The sequence below is a fragment of the Octodon degus genome, unplaced genomic scaffold (assembly GCF_000260255.1).
Source record: "Octodon degus isolate 3935 unplaced genomic scaffold, OctDeg1.0 scaffold00028, whole genome shotgun sequence".
NCBI lineage: Eukaryota > Metazoa > Chordata > Mammalia > Rodentia > Octodontidae > Octodon > Octodon degus.
Window position 1 is genome coordinate 18,475,173 of NW_004524604.1, and position 18,641 is coordinate 18,493,813.

Sequence of the window (18,641 nt, forward strand, 5' to 3'; positions counted from 1 at the left end):
TGGCATGTCATGACAAGCAGCCAGTATTCAGAAGACCAGAATGACAGGCACTCCAAGCATGAAACTACTCTTATAGATTATCATCTGCAGTGCAGTTGCTTAGTTCACACGTATCAGTATATATAGTTAGTTAGGGTGAGAATCTTTCCAATTAACTGCTAGATTCAAAAATCTGGAGATTCTCAGGATCATTGCCTTGTCCATCTTCTGCATATAACTCAGTGTCTTGACATTGTCATGTTTCCTAGCTCTTCTCCTTTCCCTCTCTTGATTAGTTAGTCCTTGAGATCCTGCTTTCCTTCTACTTGTATTATACCTTTCTATTTGTATTTCTTCTTTTGCAACCAATGTTTTCAAAGTGGTGCCCAAACCCAAGCGCTTGCCAAGGAAGCAAGGTTGTGTCCTGCTGTGCCGCTCTGCATGCAGCCTTCTGGAGGCCCTCGAGAGCCTTCCTGAGCCTTGCACGTTTGAGCTCCTGGTTCACAGTTGCTGCCTTCCACACTCTTCCTCAGCACCATCCCTGTGATATTGACCTCAGTGTGAGGATGCTCTTGGGTCTTGAGCCTTCTCCAGTGAATTTGCTCACTCCCGCTGCTGCTGTGTCCCTGCCTCCCTCACACTCTGGGTGTGCTGCTGTCACCCATTGTGTCCTCCACGGTCCTTCCTTATGGTCAGTCCTTGGCTACATCCCCAAGTCTCCTGGTCCTGGCTTCTCTGTCCTCACTTGGGGCCTCCCACCCTGGCTCCCAGCTCCCGCTGTGTGAACACAACTCCACCTGCTCTGCACCTCCACCCAAGCCACTCAGCATGGAGCGGGGAGGCCACTAACGAGAACAAAGGCCACCACCTTGTGAGAGGTCTTGGTTTCAGTTCATTTACTTCAGGTTGCCCTGAGCACTCCTGGGAATTTTTCTATTCCATTTACATACCTTGTCCTCTGTTCGCGAACTCCCGGGAGCTCCTCTCCCCACTGTACTCACTGCTGATGACCTGGTTTCCTATTTCACCAAGAAAACAAAAGCAGCCAGAAAAAAAACAGCTCCATCTGCTCTCACCACCTCCCTCATTCACTGACAGCCTCCATCTGCCTTCCTCCGCTCTGGGCCTGCCCTGGGCAGGACCGTCTTCCCCTGCCACAGCCAGCTCCCCTCCATCTGTGCCTTCGCTCAGCCGCTCTCCTGCCCAGGGACATTTCCTGCCTGTTCCCTGTCGTGAGCCATCAGTCTGTGCCCTCCATAGACTCGCTTCCATCAGCATGCAAGCACACCTTCACGCACACAGCCTCTCCGGAAACCCTGCATGGCCCTGCATGACGTTCCAGCTACCCTGCTATTTCTTTGTTCATCTTTGCAGCAACCCTCACCCCATCCCTCTTGCCAAGGCTTGTGTGTATTAGTTACCACCAGTTTTCACACTTTATTTTCTCTTGATCCTTCTTTTATCAGGCTTTGTCTCTACTGTGCCACCAACTTTATCAGAGCTCATGGTCCCCCTGTATTGCTACGCACAGTGAGTCTTTATCTTTCTGGGTCTTTATCTCCGGCCTCCCAGCAGCAGCACTCCATCCATCACCCTCCTCCTTAGGACCCTCCTTGGCTTCTGTTGTTCCTGCTTTCTCAGTCTGCTGTGCTTTGACCTCAGCTCCCAGGTTCAGCCTGTTCCCCCCAGGCTCTTGACTGCTTCCCTAGTTCACTGTGGGTGAGGGATTTCACCAGGTCTCATGGCTTTGACTTACCCTTTGTGCACTTAAAAAGTAGTCATTTGTGTAAATTTGTGCATATTGCATAAAAATCATTATTTATGTAAGAGCAGAACAAATTACAAGTTAGTTTGATTTTTTTGCATGATCAGCAATTTTTCAGTAATTTGTAGCACCTACTTGTATTGAAGATTTTAGATGTGGCATCATATTTTGATAACATTCTGATTATGGGATAGAAGTTACAAGCATAATGACAGTTTTAATTATGTGTGTATATTTTTTAACCATTGATCTTCGCCGTGTCACACTTAAATTTTTTATTTATTTATTTATTTATTTGGTACAGGGTCTCACTTCGCAGCTCAGACTCATAGTTATCCTCCTGTCTCAGCCTCCCCAGCACTAGGGTTACAGGCGTGCACCACCACACCCAGTTTCAGTGGCTGGCATGGCATATCTGGGGTTCTGGGGCTGGCACAGCATTTTTACTGAATAAAATCCTTACACTGTTCAGTAATAACTTTTCCAATTAAAAGGGTAACATGGACATGATCAAGACTTGGTCGTAAAGGTGTATGAACTGGGCAAGAATGGGACTTTTGGAACTTGAGACTCCTCCTAAATGCACTTGTGGTTATTTTTCCCATTTACTCAGAAACAAAGGAAACATCTTAAAAATTTTCTATGGGGAAACAGACAAGGTGGTTACATGCTTGTAATTACATGCCTATAATTTCAGTACTATGGGAAGCTGAAGCAGGAGGACCACAAATTCATCATCACAGCCTGGGCACCTTAATGACTTAGTGAAAACCTGTGTAAAAAAAAAAAAAAAAAAAATAAGACCAGGGAATGTAATTCAGTGTGAAGGTCCTGGGTTTAATCCACAGTACTGAAAGAGTGTGAGAGAAGGGAGTGTTATACTGGGATAAATGTGATGGAAAAAAATCTTAATGATAAACCACAAAGGGATGGGGGAGATAGCTCACTAGAATAAGTGCCTGCCTGATAAACCACATGATAATCTTTTTTAATCACGAGTGCAGTATATTTCAAAATTGCCTGGATTATAAGTTTTCACCTGAAAAACCAGTTAAAAACCCTAGTGATTTGAAGAAGAAATGATTTAACAAAATTTACTCAGTTTAACAAATACATATTTTTGTCCAGATTTTTCAAGACGCAAGTTGATTACCAGTAAATTAACTGTTCAACTGCCAAACAAACCTTTAATTTTGAACTTCATGGAAACATTCTATATGTGGAGATTATGCTTCATATATTGTTTGTGAGAAATGATATTTCAGATGTTTTGTCGCCAGGCCAAGTGTCTGGGTGTCACAGTGTTTTAGAATGTGCAGCTGTGTACCATGTCCAGTCAGGACTGATGTTTTTTGTAAGTAATGAGATATCACTCAACAAGACCAAAGCTACCATTTTGTAACTTGGTATAAATAAACTCCTCAATGAGTTAGATTGTGTATCATAGAGAATTGTGGAGTTTATTAAAAAAGATGAAAGACTTGTATTTTATTAGGTATGCCATATGCTAGAAAACACTCCTTGGCATAGTTCAAATTCCCTCTTCCTTTTTTTGTGGAACTGGAGATCAAAGCCAGAGGCGTAGCCTCCGCTATACCCTTAGCAACTTACATTTTTTTAATGAGGTCATTTTAGTGCTTGGCCATTTGTGAAGATCTCAGATGTTGTTTTCATAACCCATTTTCTGTTTGGCCCTTTTCTCCTTTTTCAGGTTCCCGAGGGAAAAGTAGTCGTCCTTAATTTCCGATTCATAGACCTTGAGAGCGACAACCTGTGCCGCTATGACTTCGTGGATGTATACAATGGCCACCCCAATGGCCAGCGCATCGGGCGCTTCTGTGGCACATTCCGACCTGGAGCCCTGGTGTCCAGCGGCAACAAGATGATGGTAAAGATGATTTCCGACGCCAACACAGCAGGCAATGGCTTCATGGCCATGTTCTCTGCCTCCGAACCAAATGAAAGAGGTACTGTTTCTGTGTAACGATGACAGGGACAGCTCTGCCAATTTGTGTCAGACGCAGTTCTTGGAGTTTTATATGTTTACTCATGTAATATAAAGCTTCAGAGCAGGCCCGGCCAGACAGCTCACCAAGAGGTGCAAGACTGGGTTCCATCCCGGCTGGCTGTGCCAGCCCTGCCCCTGGGGAGCGCTGAGACTGAGACTGAGACTGAGACTGAGACTGAGACTGAGACTGAGACTGAGACTGAGACTGAGACTGAGACTGAGACTGAGACTGAGACTGGCTGTGGTGGCACACGCCTATAATCCCAGCGCTTGGGAGGATAAAAACAGGAGGATCACTACGAGTCCGATCTATGTAGTGAGACCTTGTAGACCCTGTGTTAAATGCATTAAAAAAAAAAAGGCTTAAGAGAAATTCTTCTTAAAAAAGTGTCAAAAGAAACTAAATCACCAAGAGACTGTTAAAAAAAAATTAATGTTTGAAAAAGTCCACATACATTCTTGTAAAAATTCAGATATAGAAATGCATGGGTAAACAGTGAAGCTTACATATTACCTGCTATAGTCTCTTCTTCAGAAATAGTTACAGCCAACAGTTTCTATATCTATATGTGTGCTTATTTATATTTATGTATTTTTATAATATCTTTGAAAATGTGAGTGTAATCATGTAGCAGTATTATTTTACACCTTTTTCTTTTTACTTGACACTGTCTTGGTATATTTTCATGTTAGTCCATGTGAGCTCCTTGGGATAGTAACCTTGAAAAGCAGTTGGAGCAAGCCAGATTTGTGAGTCTTTTCACCAGAGAACACCCCTACTCTGCCCTAGGATGGGGCTGTAATGGGCATCACTGGCCTGAGGTGTCAGAGGGCAGGATTTAGCACTGACAAAGCAGCCTTCATACTGGGGAGAAAATCCTACTATGGAGCTGCAGAAGAACTGAAGGACAAAGTATACATGGAAATTTTATCCAACTCTAAAATGTGGAGGAGAATCCAGTTGGCCTGGCATAAATCTGTGAGCGGAGAATGAGAGAACTGGACAGAGGTTACAGCTGCTGACCACTGCCCCAGAGACAGATTCTGAGTTTGCGTCTAGTTAATGCTCAAAAATAATTTTTCATAGGAACTCGACAGAAGTTAGAGTGTATCTTTGTAATGTCCAGTATCTACTCATGTAAAAGCCCTTTTCTTGTTTTGGTACTGGGACTCAAACTCAAGACCTCGTGCTTGCCAGGCAGGTGCTGTGACACTGAGCTATTTCCCTGGCCTCTTCTAGTCATGTAGTGAAATAGGAAAAATTCATCCCATATTCAAGAGAAAAAACTGTCAATAAGAAGACCCCCCCCCCCAAAAAAAAGGGGGGGGGCCTGGCCCTAGCTCAGGCCTTTAAGTGGCAGCTTCCACAAAGCTGTCAGCCTCAGGTTGCTGGAGTTCGAACCTCACAACTCTCCCGCTGGCCAAAAGTGCCCTGAAGGCGTTCGAGGAACAAAAAAAAAGAAGACCCCCGATACTGCGAGTAGCTCACAAGCACTTTAAAGCAGCACTTACAAATTTATTTCAGGGAAATATTTGTAGAGTAAATAAACAAATGAGAAGCAGAAATTATTATTAAAAAATAGAATTAAGATAAGGCATGATTGCACACCCTTTCCTCAGGAGGCCAAGGCAGGATGATTGTGAGTTCAAGGTCAACCTGGACTATATAGTGAGACACTGTCTCAAACCAAAGTGAAACAAAATCAAGATTCTAGAGCTAGCCTATAGGGAATATGACATTGAAAAATTTACCTGATGGGTGTACCAGTTAATTAGAGATGACAGAAAAAGAGCCAGTGAACTTGGCTAGAAATAATCTAATCGAAAGAAGCAAGAGGGGAAAAAAAGGAGGAAGAAAAGCATTAAAGAAAAAAGAGATTCAGAGACCAATGAGATAATATCAAGTAGTCTAATATGTCTGTAATTTTTGTCTCAGAATAAGTAACAATAGCACATAAAAAATAAGGAAATAATGACTTGACTTGATCCAGACTTGAAGAACATTGGCTTGTAGAGGCAAGCAGTTCAACAATTCTGAAGAAGATAAATTAGAAAATGAAGAGGTATGCCTCATCACATCATAAATTACAGAAATCTAAAGATAAAGATAAAATCTTGAAGTGAAGCAGATAAAGCCAACTTATATGCGGAACAGGGTTATAAATGATGGGGTTTTTTTTGTTTTTTGGTGTCTTTTTTGCGGAACCAGGGATTGAACTCAGGCCCTTGTACTTGCCAGGGAAGCGCTTATTCCACTGAGCTATCTCCCCAGCCCTAATGGCTTTTATTTTAACTAGAAACAAAGGAGGGCAGGGGGCAGTGTCATGCATTCTTCAAGTCCTGGAATAAAACTATCAACCTGGGTCCTATTGACAGTCTCCAAAAATGATAGAGAAGTGAAATCATTTTCAGATAAACACTGTAAATATCCAAAAACACACACACACGCATATATATATATATATATATATATATATATATATATATTATTGACATTCTTTAGGTTGAAAGAAATAATCCCAGGGGGTACCATGAAGATAATGGAAGGGATAAAATCATTGGAAATAGTTAATATGGAAGAGTACATATTATTTTCTTCACACTTACCTGTTCAAAACAAAAAAAATTAACACCATATATGGGATATATAATGTGTATGTTTGGCACACAAAGGATGGAAGGTAAATGTAACCCTACTGCCACATACACACACAATACATCAAGTGCAATAGTAACTGAGTAGATTATGATAGGTTAAATATATACATATATAAATATGTTAATATTATATCATGTATATATATACATATATTAATCCCTAGAGTACCCATTAAAAATTTAAGAGTTATAACTAAAGCCAAAAGGTTAAAATGGAACACTGGAAGGTATCCAACTAGCTTAAACAAAGTTGGGAAGAAGAGCAGATGGGACCAAAGAAAGATGAGCAAAAAGAAAAATAGTAAATGACATAGCAAATCCAAACATGCTGATCAATGTGTTAAACATAGAGGATTAAATACTCTAGTTTGAAGACAGTTATTTTTAGAATGACTTAAGAAACAAGACCCAGATATGTGTTGTCCACAAGAAAGCACTTAAAATACAAAGACCAGATAATTGAAAGTAAAAGGATGAAAAAGTAGGTACTAAGCAAACTTCATTAAAACTAATGGCTATAGGGCTGGGGAGATAGCTCAGTAGTCTAAGCGCCTGCCTAGCAAGAGCAAAGACCCAAGTTCAATCCCCAGAACCGCGGGTGCCACATCTGGGCACACAGTGCTGGCCATTGAGACTGAGAGTAGTGGTGCCTGCCCGTAATCCTGCTGTCGGCACTGGGGAGGCTGACACAGGAGTATCACTGTGAATCAAAGCAGCATAGTGAGACCTTGTATCAAACAAACAAATAAAATATATATATTAGGGCTGACGAGATAGCTTAGCAGACTAAGTGCTTGTTTAGGCAAGCATAGGGACCAGGGTTTGATCCCCAGCATCGCAGGCCCACCTGGCCACTGAACCCAGGTGTGGTTGCACAAGCCTATAATCCCAGTGCTGAGGAGGCTGCAAACAGGAGGTTCACAAAAGTCCAAACTGTGTAGTGAGACCCTGTACCAAATACATAAAAAAATTTTTTTAAACCTGATGTGTATTAAAAAAGACATTATTACAAACCTGAATAGGCAACTTCAAATAAGAGAAAATAGTCACAAAAATGTCTGATAAGGATTTGTATCCAAAACATTTGAAGAACTCAACAAGATAAATAAATAAGGGCGGAGGAGATAACTCAGAGGCATAAATGCTGACTGGTAGGTGCAAGGTCCTGAGTTTGATCCCCAGTATAAATAAATTAAATAAATATCAATAAATATAAAAATGGTTATTTTTTTTTAATTTTAGGAAAGGGTATACAGGGTGTTCAGAGTCTCACTACTAGATCAGACTTGTGGTGATACACCTGTTTACAGCCTCCCAAGAGCTGGGATTACAGTTGCATGCCATTATGCCCCTGTGCCTGCTTATAGGCACTTTAATCCACTGAGCTATTTGGCCAGTCCTGAAAAAATGGGTAATTTCTTAAAGGTACATTTAGATGTACATTTCTTAAAGGAAGATTTGAATGGCCAATAAGTACTTGAAAAAATGTTTAATCCTATTAATCATCAGGGGAATGCAGATTAAAACCCCAGTGAGATACTGTTACTGACCCACCTACTGCTAGAGCACTGATAGCCCTGCAGGGTGGCAAGTACCCGAAGCAACCAGCGTGTTGGACCCGAGTGCTAGGAGATGGTGCGAATGCCTGGGGAAGTGTTTGGGTAGTTTTTGTTTTTATCAAGTTAAATGTCTGCATTTACTCTTGCCCCAGTGATTGTGCTCCTGGGTAGTTAGGTGAAAAAGTGAACACTCATATCCACGAAAAGATTAGCGTAAAAACATTTGTAGCACTCGCATTCGTAATAGAACTGGAAAGAACTCAAGTGAGCACCAGCAGGAGAATGAGTAAGTGCACTGTACTGTGTGCATGCGATGGGATAGTGTCCAGCAAGGGGAAGGGGCAGCCACCAGGACACAGCCACGCGAGACGCGTGGACATCATGGCAGGCCCGAGAAGCCATGCTCTACAGGACACCTTTACGTGATTCCATTTACGTGGCACTGGAGCACGAAATCAAAGTGAAAAGTTTTAGAAAAGTAGAATGAGGAATTGCCAGCTTGGGAAAAGATACTAAATTTTGTGAGATGGATTCTGTGGTATCTTGGGAGTACATGTCGCTCACACAGGGTCATCCCTTTTTCAAGCATGTATAGCTAAGGTTTGTGTGTTCAGTGTCTGTGAGTTTTATTTCCCCCAGACCTATGAAGTAATTTTAAAAAAAGCTGATAGATGGCAATATAGGTAGAATAGTAGGATAATGACGGAAACTCTCGGTGACCAGTAGATGGACGATCACTATATTAGTCTATTCACTCTGTAGCCTTGAAATTTTTCTTTTCTTTTTCTTTTCTTCTTTCTTTCTTTTTTTTTTTTTTTTTTTTTTTTTTTTTTGCCATGCCAAGGATCAAACTCAGGACCTTGCGCTTGCCAGGCAGGCACTTATGCCATTGAGCTGTCTTCTGCTCCTCCTTGAAATTTTTCTGTTAAGTGTTCCAGAATTTAATCCAAACTTGATTTTTAGAATTCACTTTCTTAAATTTAGAAGTTTGTTTTAAGAATGATTGTCTGGGGCTGGGAGATAGCTTAGCAGTCTAAACACCTATCTAGCAAGCGCAAGGACCCAGGTTCAATCCCTGGTCCCACAGGCTGTGCTGGTTCTGGAACTCCTGGAACCCTGTGAGGGCCACGTGGTCTCTGAATTCTGGCGTGGTGGCACATGCCTGCAATCCCAGCACTGGGGAGGCTGAGACAGGAGGATCACTAGGAGACCGAGCTGTGTAGCAAGACCCTGTACCAAATAAATAAACTAAAATCCTTTTTATTTAAAAGAAAGAATGAGTGTCAGAGAAATGTTTCAATAAGGTATATTCCTTTAATTACAACTCAGTTTTTATTTATTAAATTCAAGTGAAACAATTTAGAATACTGTACTAATATAACTTTCTAAAATTATTTGTTAGTGTATTAGTACAAGTATGTTACATATTAGTACACTTATCAGATATCTGAAGTAAATTTTTTAGCTATGTTGTTGTTAACTTTAGGTGGTGGAATTTAGGGTAATTTTTTACTTTGTCCTTTGCCCTTTTCTGTATTGCTGAAAGTTTATACATATGTATTATTGTCACAAAAAATATTATTTATACTTGAAAGTTACTACACATATATGTCAGGTAATGTTTTCTCGTAATTAGCATTGTCTACACTAATGCAAATTGTTGTTCATGGGCATTTAATAGATACCTTGAGAATTTTTAGGAGGATTTTTTTTTTTTTTTTGCTCCTAATGCCTTCAGGGCAGGTTTGGCTGGCTTGAGTTGTGGGGATCGAACCACAGCAACCTGAGCCTGACAGCTTTGTTGAAGCAGCCACTTAAAGAACTGAGCTACTGGGCAGGCCCCCAAGAATTTTTAGATTCTGTAAGATTCATTGAGCTGCAAGCTCATATTCCTGAATGTTTTGTCTTTGTTTTCCCCTCCTACAGAAAAAAAAAAAAAAAAAAAAAAAAAAGGAAAAAAAGAACCTATGGCTGTTCCTCTGCTTCTCCCCTCTCTGGGACTGATGTGATATGCTAGGAATTATGAAAATCATTTTGTGTGTGTGTGCATGTGTGCGCACGCGCATACACGTGTACTCTGTATCTGTGCACGGAGCAGATTATCTATGTGATTATCATCTTAAGAGGTTTGTTTCTACTGTTGTCTTGATGTACTATTCCATTACCTGTTCTATTCTATTCCACATCCCTAATCTCTGTTTGGTTGTATTCCTGTAAGCTATGTTAGGACATAAACTGTGGGATTTTTTTTCCATATTTAATAACTTTAGGGGACCAATATTGTGGAGGACGCCTTGAAAGACCTTCGGGCTCTTTTAAAACCCCCAACTGGCCAGACCGGGATTATCCTGTAGGAGTCACTTGTACATGGCACATCATAGCCCCAAAAAACCAGGTGAGGCTCCCTGAAACTGTGAAGAAGCTGTGTGTGTGGGATGTTTCCGAGCAGTGGGGGGCCGCCCCTCAGAGCACTGGCTGCGGTGCTCATGCCAGAACTGAGGTTGTAGGGATAGGAAGGTCCTGCTGGGCACAGGTGTCTCTTCACATGAAGACCCAGTAAAAGTTGCCTTTGCATTATTTGATTTGCAAAATCAAATGAATTTAATTTCCTGTTATATAATGACAACTCTCAAACCAGATGGTAGGCAAATTTCACATCGGATTGTTTTAACTCTGGGGCAGGTATTATGAGCATGCTGTAGTAAGTAGTAGTGAGTCACTGTGAGCAGAGAAAAGTCCCCAGATGTATGTTAGTTCAGGGTCCTGCTTTCCCACATAGCAGGCTCATCCTGTCACATCAAAGATAGCATGTGTTCCTCCCGTCAACAGTACAGCCCAAGGTGTATCCTCTCTATAGCAAGGTGTCCAGTGGGAAAGCTGGCCTCTTTTAGGGTTTTTGATTGTTTAAAAAATAATTTGTATAAATCTACACAATGACTCTTGATTGTTTTGAAACAATCAAGAGAGAAATTCCAGTTTTGTAGCATTTATTAGTTTGTGGTTCCATACATTTTTGCCCTTTCTGGATACCACTTTCACATTTGAATGATAGGACAGAATTTGGCAAAGGAATAAATACAACTTACTTTATGAACTTTTAAGTCTAACTTTGTAAGATAATATTACAGACACTATACAATTTAATCCAAACAGTAAAGTGAGCATTGTGACTTAAAAAAAAATTTTTTTTTTAAATTGATCTTTCAGATAGCTTGCACAAATGCTACCTGCCATATATTTATTTATTATCAAAATGAATAATTATTCAGGTTCATGTACCATGCAGGTCAATGATGTAGATGTGTGTTCACACACATATGTTCATGGACATGCTTTAATCATAATCCCAAAATTAATTTTTATTTTTAATAAGAAAAAGATTATCATTTATTTAATAATGGAAGACATTTCTGAAATACACCATTATGTAATTCTTTTATAATGATTAAAAATGAAAGCAGAAAGCATACCACACTTTGGTTCACTAAGAAGCATGGCAATAAGGAAATTTCATCATTGAAAGAGGATGAATGCTTTTGTTTTACAAAGAAAAAGATTCTGGCATGCTACAAATCTGGGAAGCTGAAAATTTCTATGGGAGGTTGTTCAATAGCACTGTTTTGATGCCTTGGTGTTATACTTTCTCCAAAGCTTATAGAATTAAAATTTGAGAAGTTTGATGTGGAGCGAGATAACTACTGTCGGTACGATTTCGTGGCTGTGTTTAATGGAGGAGAAGTCAACGATGCTCAGAGAATTGGCAGATACTGCGGCGACAGTCCGCCTGCGTGAGTAGTGCCTGCTTGGGTCCTTCCGATTTTCATGACTAGATTTTTTACTGAATTTTCCAGTACCGTTTATTTTCTGGAAGGCTTTACACGGTTGTTTCGTTGTCAAATTCTAGACTGCACTACAGATTATATTCAGATCTGTAATCACACAAAAATCAGAACTAGCTGGACTGGAAACGTAAATGAGAATTTCTGTTCATCCAAGTGTATTTTAAAAAGAGGGAAAAGAGAAGGCACAAGTAGAAACACGGTATTTGTAGCATGCATTTGATGAAAGTCCTAGGTTCCAGAATATACTGAAAGAATCCTAAAAATCAGAAGAGTATAATAGAAAAAATGGGCAAAACCCAGAAAAGGCATTTCCATAAGAACCAAGTGGCACAGTGAATAGACCTTTGAAAAGAGCATAGTTGGCATGACCTTTGGAAGTCAGTTTGGCATCAGCTAATAAACCTGACATGAGCATGTACCTGTAACCTAAGGTGCAGCATAGGCCCACCCTCTGGTTCCCAGATTAAAGGTAGTTTTGCCTGTGTGCACAAGACACATCCAAGAATGTCAGCAGTATTGTTTGTGGTGGGGAGCAGCACAAACTGCTGTTTATCAACAGAATAGCTGCCTTGTGTGAAAGGACACCCTGTGTAGCAATGGGAACAGGTGAATCTCAGCAACAAGATGGAGTGAGACAAACAAAAACAGAAAAAGACATACCACACCCCTTCACTGACACAAAGTTTAAAACATGCAAACCTATACGATGCTAATACTCTGTGATGTGTGTACGGGATCAACCTGGAGGGAGAAGGCGAGGCGAGGAGGAGCGCACAGTTCAGGCCAGCAGTTGCCTCCTTGAGGAAGTTGGGGAGGATGATAGCAGAGGATGCGGGGCGAAGGGTGTATTGACTAGAGGAGCTTTCCCATCAGCCCATCAAGCTTTTGTCTAGAGGAACAGTTTTCCACAGTTAAAGTACTTCTGGGGTAGGACAGTGAGGAAAATGAGGAAACCTGTGTGGGAGAGTTCCCACTGTTAATGTGAACAAGAAGGCCAGCGTGCGGGTGCACACCTGTGATCCCAGCACTCGGGAGGCTGAGGCAGGAGGACTGCTACAAGTTTGAAACCAGCTTGGGCTACAGAGTGAGTTCTAGGCAGCATAGAATACGTAGTAAGACCCTGTCTCAAAAAAAATGGTAATAATGAACAGGAGGAACACTGGGGATCAGGAACATTATCTCATACTCATATCTAGTTCAAATGCAGTTTGACAGCCATTGAATTCAGTTAAATTTTTACCTGGGCAGTATGCTAAGCATGCCCTGAATACAAAGATAAATGTTTAAAATACAAAGAAAAATAGTGGGATTACCTGGTCGGAGTCTTTTGGTCCAGTCATGCCATATGGTCAGCAGAAGAGGAGAATTGGGGCCCGTGCCCTGCAGAGACGGGGCCCCTCCAAGGGCTTATAGGTGGCAGTGAGGGGTGTGACATGCCCTGTGGCTCTCGCACCCCCATCCTGGGCAAGAGGAGCGGGGAGGTTTGTAAAAGGCTGTTGCTGTGGGTTGAGGAGGTAGAGAAGGTAGCGACAAAGGGAAATACATGGATCAAGAAACATTTCAATAGTAAAGTGAGTAGGCTGGCTTGGTTGGTGACTGAAGGAGAGGAACATTGTGGAATGGTAGGCCAGAAATGGCTGCAGTAGCTGCTCTGAGCCACAGAGACAGCAGCTCGGCCTGTCCTGGATCGGCCAGGCAGAGTGGATTGTGTTAGGGTGTGCAGAGGGTTAGGGCTAGGGTTACGGTATATGGAGGGTTAGGGTTAGGGCTAGGGTTAAGGTGAGGGTGAGACTGCGCCTGGCTTCCTCCTTCCTGGTTATTGGTGACATTAATGTGCCGGTGCTACATTAGCCCTCAGCACTGTGATTTTGCACATTTACGCAAAGCTCAGGGACACCATAACAAAAGTCTGTTACTAAAGCACTCTTCCTTGACAAAACTCAGTTTCTGATAGAATGTCTCCATGGGCACTATAGTTATAACATCTTAGGTAGCAGGCTAACTTGATTGGGTCTTAGGATCTTCTTTGCTGCTTACCGTGTTTTTTGTGATTTTGTTTGAACAATATAACATGCTTTATGTGTACATGAGAATCATGTTTAGTGCATTATTTTTATTTCATCATAATAAAAGTAAGTCTTATTTCTATTAAAGGTTAGAAGTCTCAGGGGCTGGGGAGATGGAGGGACCGGGGAGATGGCTCAGTAGAATAAGCGCTTCCCTGGCAAGCACAAGGGCCTGAGTTCAAATCCCCAGTTCCACCAAAAAAAAAAAAAAAAGTCTCAGAAGCATTATTTAAGTGATTTCTGTTCATGTAGGTCAGGAAACTCACTTTTATGTTTGTCCAACCCTTTAGCTTAAAAGTTTATTATTCAGGACGGAAACGTCCTGCAATTTTTCTAATCAGTTGGTTCAAGTACAGCTGTACCTACTCAAAATACCTGAGAAGAAGAACACAAAATGATTAAGCATTTCCCCAAGCCCAGCTTGGCAGCACACACCCGTAATGCTGGGTCTCTGGGAGGCTGAAGCAGGAAGATCACACTGAATGACTTACTGGGCACTGGTTCAAAAAATAATAAAGCATGGAGCTGTAGCCCAATGGAACGGTCTGGGTTTAATTCTCAGTACCCCAGCCCCAAACAGGTGTCTTATTATTTTTGTCCCTGATGCTTATGAAGAGATTAGCCTGAGAAGATGCATTGGAAAAGTTTAATCATTACTTCATTAACTTGTTTGTTTTCTACTTCTGAATTCGTTTTAAAATAGAATTAACCAAAGAATGTTTTCTACCTTTGTTTAAATAACAACTCTTGGGAGGCTGTAAACAGGAGGATCACTGAGTCCGACCTAGTAGTGAGACCCCAAACACCCTGTAGACCCTTCCCTAAAATACAAAAAAATAAAAAATAAATAACAACAGCAAAAGTTAGATAAAACTGCTATCTTTTACAATATAATTATTCTCCTAGGATTTAGGGAGCCTTCAAACCTCAGGCATCATCACCACTAAACCCAGTACCAGCTGACCAACAAGCTCCTGAAATTAGACTTCTTCATCCTCAAAACAGTGCTCACTTCTCTTTTTTCCTAAGAGCTTTTCCGGATAGAGGTTATAAATAGAAATCTGTTTGAGGAATGCATTAGAAGCCCATTGAAAATGAAATGGAAGTCACTTTAAACCATGCATGGCTCTCTTTATCCCCTGAGATAATCTCTCCAGCTGAACATTCACAGAGTGGGGATTTGTCTCTCTGCTTTACCCAGTGGCTTCTACACGGGCAGCAGCTGGCTTCCCGGGTGAGCTTGAGAGATGTCACGCTATTGCTGAGTTAGACGAACGCCCAGATGCTGTGGACACCCCGCCAGCGCAGGACAGTTTACACTGCTTTCAGTATTTGCTGCTGTCTCTGGTCACTGGTCCTGGGTGCAGACGCTGAGCCCCACATTTTGACTGTGTGGCCTGTGGCAAATTGCTTGAACTCTCAGAACCTCTGTTGCTGTATTCCCTAAAAAGAGGAAAAGAGGTTGTGAAGATGGAATGAGAGGAGTGGTCCTCGCTGGGCGAGAACCTGTACATGTTAGCCCTTAGCATTGCTGTTTAGGAGATTGAGACCTTTTCCTTTTGAAGTGTTTGGGCTTTTAGTTTTAAGTGAATAACCAATCTGTTGTCAGAAATTAATGTAAAAGCAGAAAAATGTGAATTTTTTCGGGTTGTGTGAAATGACAGAACCTGTGAGGAAAAGGGCTCTGAGGCCCTGAGGTGGCGGGTTTGGCAGAGGCCCAGGGTGGCCCAGCTGGTGTCCTCACGTCCAGCAGTCTTCAGGCAGGCGTGCTGTGGACATGGTGCTGGTGGACTTGGTCAGTGACAGCAGTGAGGATGTCCTGGAAGTGGCCAACATGTGGGGTGCAGAAGACCCAGCCAAGGCCCAGTCTCCAGAGCCCTGGGTACCTGCTATACCCCAGGACAACAGTGACAGTGACAGGCAGACCCTGTCCAGGCTGTGGCTGCAGCTGGATCCCTGAGAGGTGCCGGTGGTCCCAGTGTACCCCAGGAAGGTGGAAAGCAGTTTCCATCCATTCTTGTTTCCCAGTCTTTCCTGAAATTCCACCTGGAAGGTTCCAAGGAAGGGGCAAGTATGGCAGATTCCGGCAGTCCACCCCCTGAGAATCCCCCATTTCCAAGCTCTCCCTGGAAGCTGAGGAGTAAGGATGAGAAAGAGGAGGAAAAGAAGGTGTTACTGGTTCCAGACACCTCTCCTTTGCCCTCCCCTCCACCAAGAAGCAAAAGCTGGAAACATACTCGGGCACTCCAGAGGTTAAGGGAGGTGAACTGACTCCTCCAAGACCTCTGGTCCTGCCTGAGCCTCAAGTTAGGGCCTGGACTCCCAGAGCTGAGGGGATGAGGTGGTCCTCATAGATGTGCCTGTTCTCCCAGAGAACTCCAGGCTCTTCCCACACGAAGTCCACTGCCGGGCTCACGTGGTCCGATTGCCCATCAGGATGTCGTAGTCACTTCCGAGTGTCATGGATCACATGGCCTTTCATCTCGGGGTGGCCCCAAGAAGGATCCTCTTGCTTTTTGGAGAAACAGAGCTGTCCCTGACTGCCACCTCTAGGACCCTGAAACTTAGGGTGGCTGACATCATGGACTGTGTGGTGTTGGCAAGCTCCACAGAGAGCACAGAGGTGTCCCAGCAGCTCCAGCCCCAGGTGCAGGAGAAAAGAGAAGCACCAGGTGCTGGCAGTGTTGCCGCCTTCAGGTTCTCCTCTCAAGACCCTCGCCTCATGTCACACGATGAGGAGGCCGTGGGACTCTGGACACGAGCTCTCCTTTTGTGATGGGATGAAGCTTTCAGACAAGGGACTACCAAGTGATCTGGGCATAGAATCTGGGGACCTCGTCGAGGTCTGTTCCTGAGACCCCATTCCCTGTTTGAAGGCCCAGCCAAGACTTAGGACTCCTCCATTATGGTCCTGTAAAGACTAGCAGAAGGTGGGCCTGGGGCTATAGCTCAGTGGCACAGCGCCTGCCTGGCAATGAGAGGTTGTTGAGTTTGATTCCTGGTACAAAAACAGAAACAAAAAACAAACACAAAAAAGACAAACCGAGGGGCCGGGGAGATGGTCAGTGGAATAAGCACTTCCCTGGCAAGAGCAAGGGCTTGAGTTCAATTCTGGAAAAAAAAAAAAAAAAAAAAAAAAAGTAGCAGAAGGTGAAGTGCAATATATTTTTAAGCAGAATCAAAAGCATGAGGTGACCTTGGGCCCTGTCTCCTATTAGCCCTGGCCTCGAGCCATGAACTGGTAGGTTGGTTGTATAGTGCTTGTTGCTGCCCTGTGTGGCCTGTGGCCCCAGGCCCGTCATGCTGAGTTGTGGCCCACCTGTGCCCTTGCACTTCCATTACAGCCTTGTGCTTTACTGAGATGACTTTTCTGTGAAACTTTGCTCATATTTAAAGAGTTGAAATAAACAAGGCCTAGATACAGAAAAAAAAGTATTTTTTAAAAAGCTATCACTTATATTTTAAATGCATGTGTGTATTTTTTTAAACATATTTTTGTTTTTTAGGCCAATTGTATCTGAGAGAAATGAACTTCTTATTCAGTTTTTATCAGACTTAAGTTTAACAGCAGATGGATTTATTGGTCACTACAAATTCAGGCCAAAAAAACTGCCTACAACTACTGCAGCACCTGTTACTACCACAAACCCAGTAACTACAAGTAAGTTTTCCTATTTGGAAATTGGTGTAAAGTTCAGGAGTATAAAAAGAATTCTTGCTGAACCTGATGGTGCACACCTGTATCCCAGTACTCGGGAGGCTGAGGCAGGAGGACTGCCAGGAGTCTGAGGCCAGCCTGGGCTACCTACTGAGTTTAAGACCAGAATAGCAAGACTCTGTCTCAGAAAACAAAACAAACAAAAGAATTATTATAAAGTACTTGAAATGAAAAAATTAAATAAGAGAATAATGACTCCATTAAGAAGATAGGATATATGAATGCATATGAACTACTAGTTTTAACATCTCATTTAAGCTATTATAACCACTTAAAAATTAATAGGAAGCCTAATACTACATAAACATGATCACTGTGAGTCTAAGTTTTCTTTACTGATACTTACCAAATTGTGGTTCATTTTTTCATTGAAAAACATTCCAACCCATGATAAATGTACGTATTTATGGAGTACAGTGTGATGATTTGATAGATGTACACAAGGTGTATTACAAATCAGGGTCAAATCAGGCTCATTAGCGTTCCCACCTCCTTAAATATTCGTCATTTCTTTGTGTTTGGAAGCTTTGAACTCTGCTTTCCTAATTCTTGATAAAATACATACTAAGTTGTAATAAGCTGCAGTCATCCACCATGTCTTAGCAGAGCAGTTAAGACATGGGCTCCTAATTGGAAATTGCTCCACCTTCCAACTTCCTTCTCACCCACTCTCTTCCTAGCCGCACAAGGGTTTTTTTTATTGCCTATCATGGTAGTATTTTAGGTTAAAGTTTTATGGAAAAATGCCATATAAAATACATTTTATCAAGTTGAAATAAATCAAACAATATTCAATATCTTACGGAAGCTGGTGGTGAAACTAAGATACAGACACCCGAGCAGGGCCTATAGTCGATCTCAGGCTCTGTTCTGCTCCACCCACTGGGACATCAAGACTCAGATTAAAAATACAAATCCAAGGAGGAAGAAAGAAGGCCAGATTAGATATGAAACAGGCTGAAAGGAGTTGGCTTTGTTGTCCACTGTTCAGCGCGTCCTGGACAGGCAGGCGGGTCCGGAGGCTCCGTCTTTCTCAGCCTCCACAA

The 18,641-nt window shown here is 42.2% G+C and overlaps 1 protein-coding gene and 1 pseudogene across 1 annotated transcript in view; both read left to right on the plus strand.

Moving 5' to 3' along the window:
* The window catches only part of Pcolce2 (procollagen C-endopeptidase enhancer 2), an 89,450-nt gene that overhangs the window by 63,844 nt on the left and 6,965 nt on the right, over positions 1–18,641 (plus strand). Inside the window, exons 4-7 of the mRNA XM_023712950.1 lie at positions 3,456–3,711; positions 10,240–10,364; positions 11,621–11,757; positions 17,384–17,538. Of these exons, the coding sequence (XP_023568718.1) occupies positions 3,456–3,711; positions 10,240–10,364; positions 11,621–11,757; positions 17,384–17,538 (673 nt within the window). The remainder of the gene's footprint in view (positions 1–3,455; positions 3,712–10,239; positions 10,365–11,620; positions 11,758–17,383; positions 17,539–18,641) is intronic.
* Positions 15,951–16,732, plus strand: LOC105741908 (annotated as a pseudogene).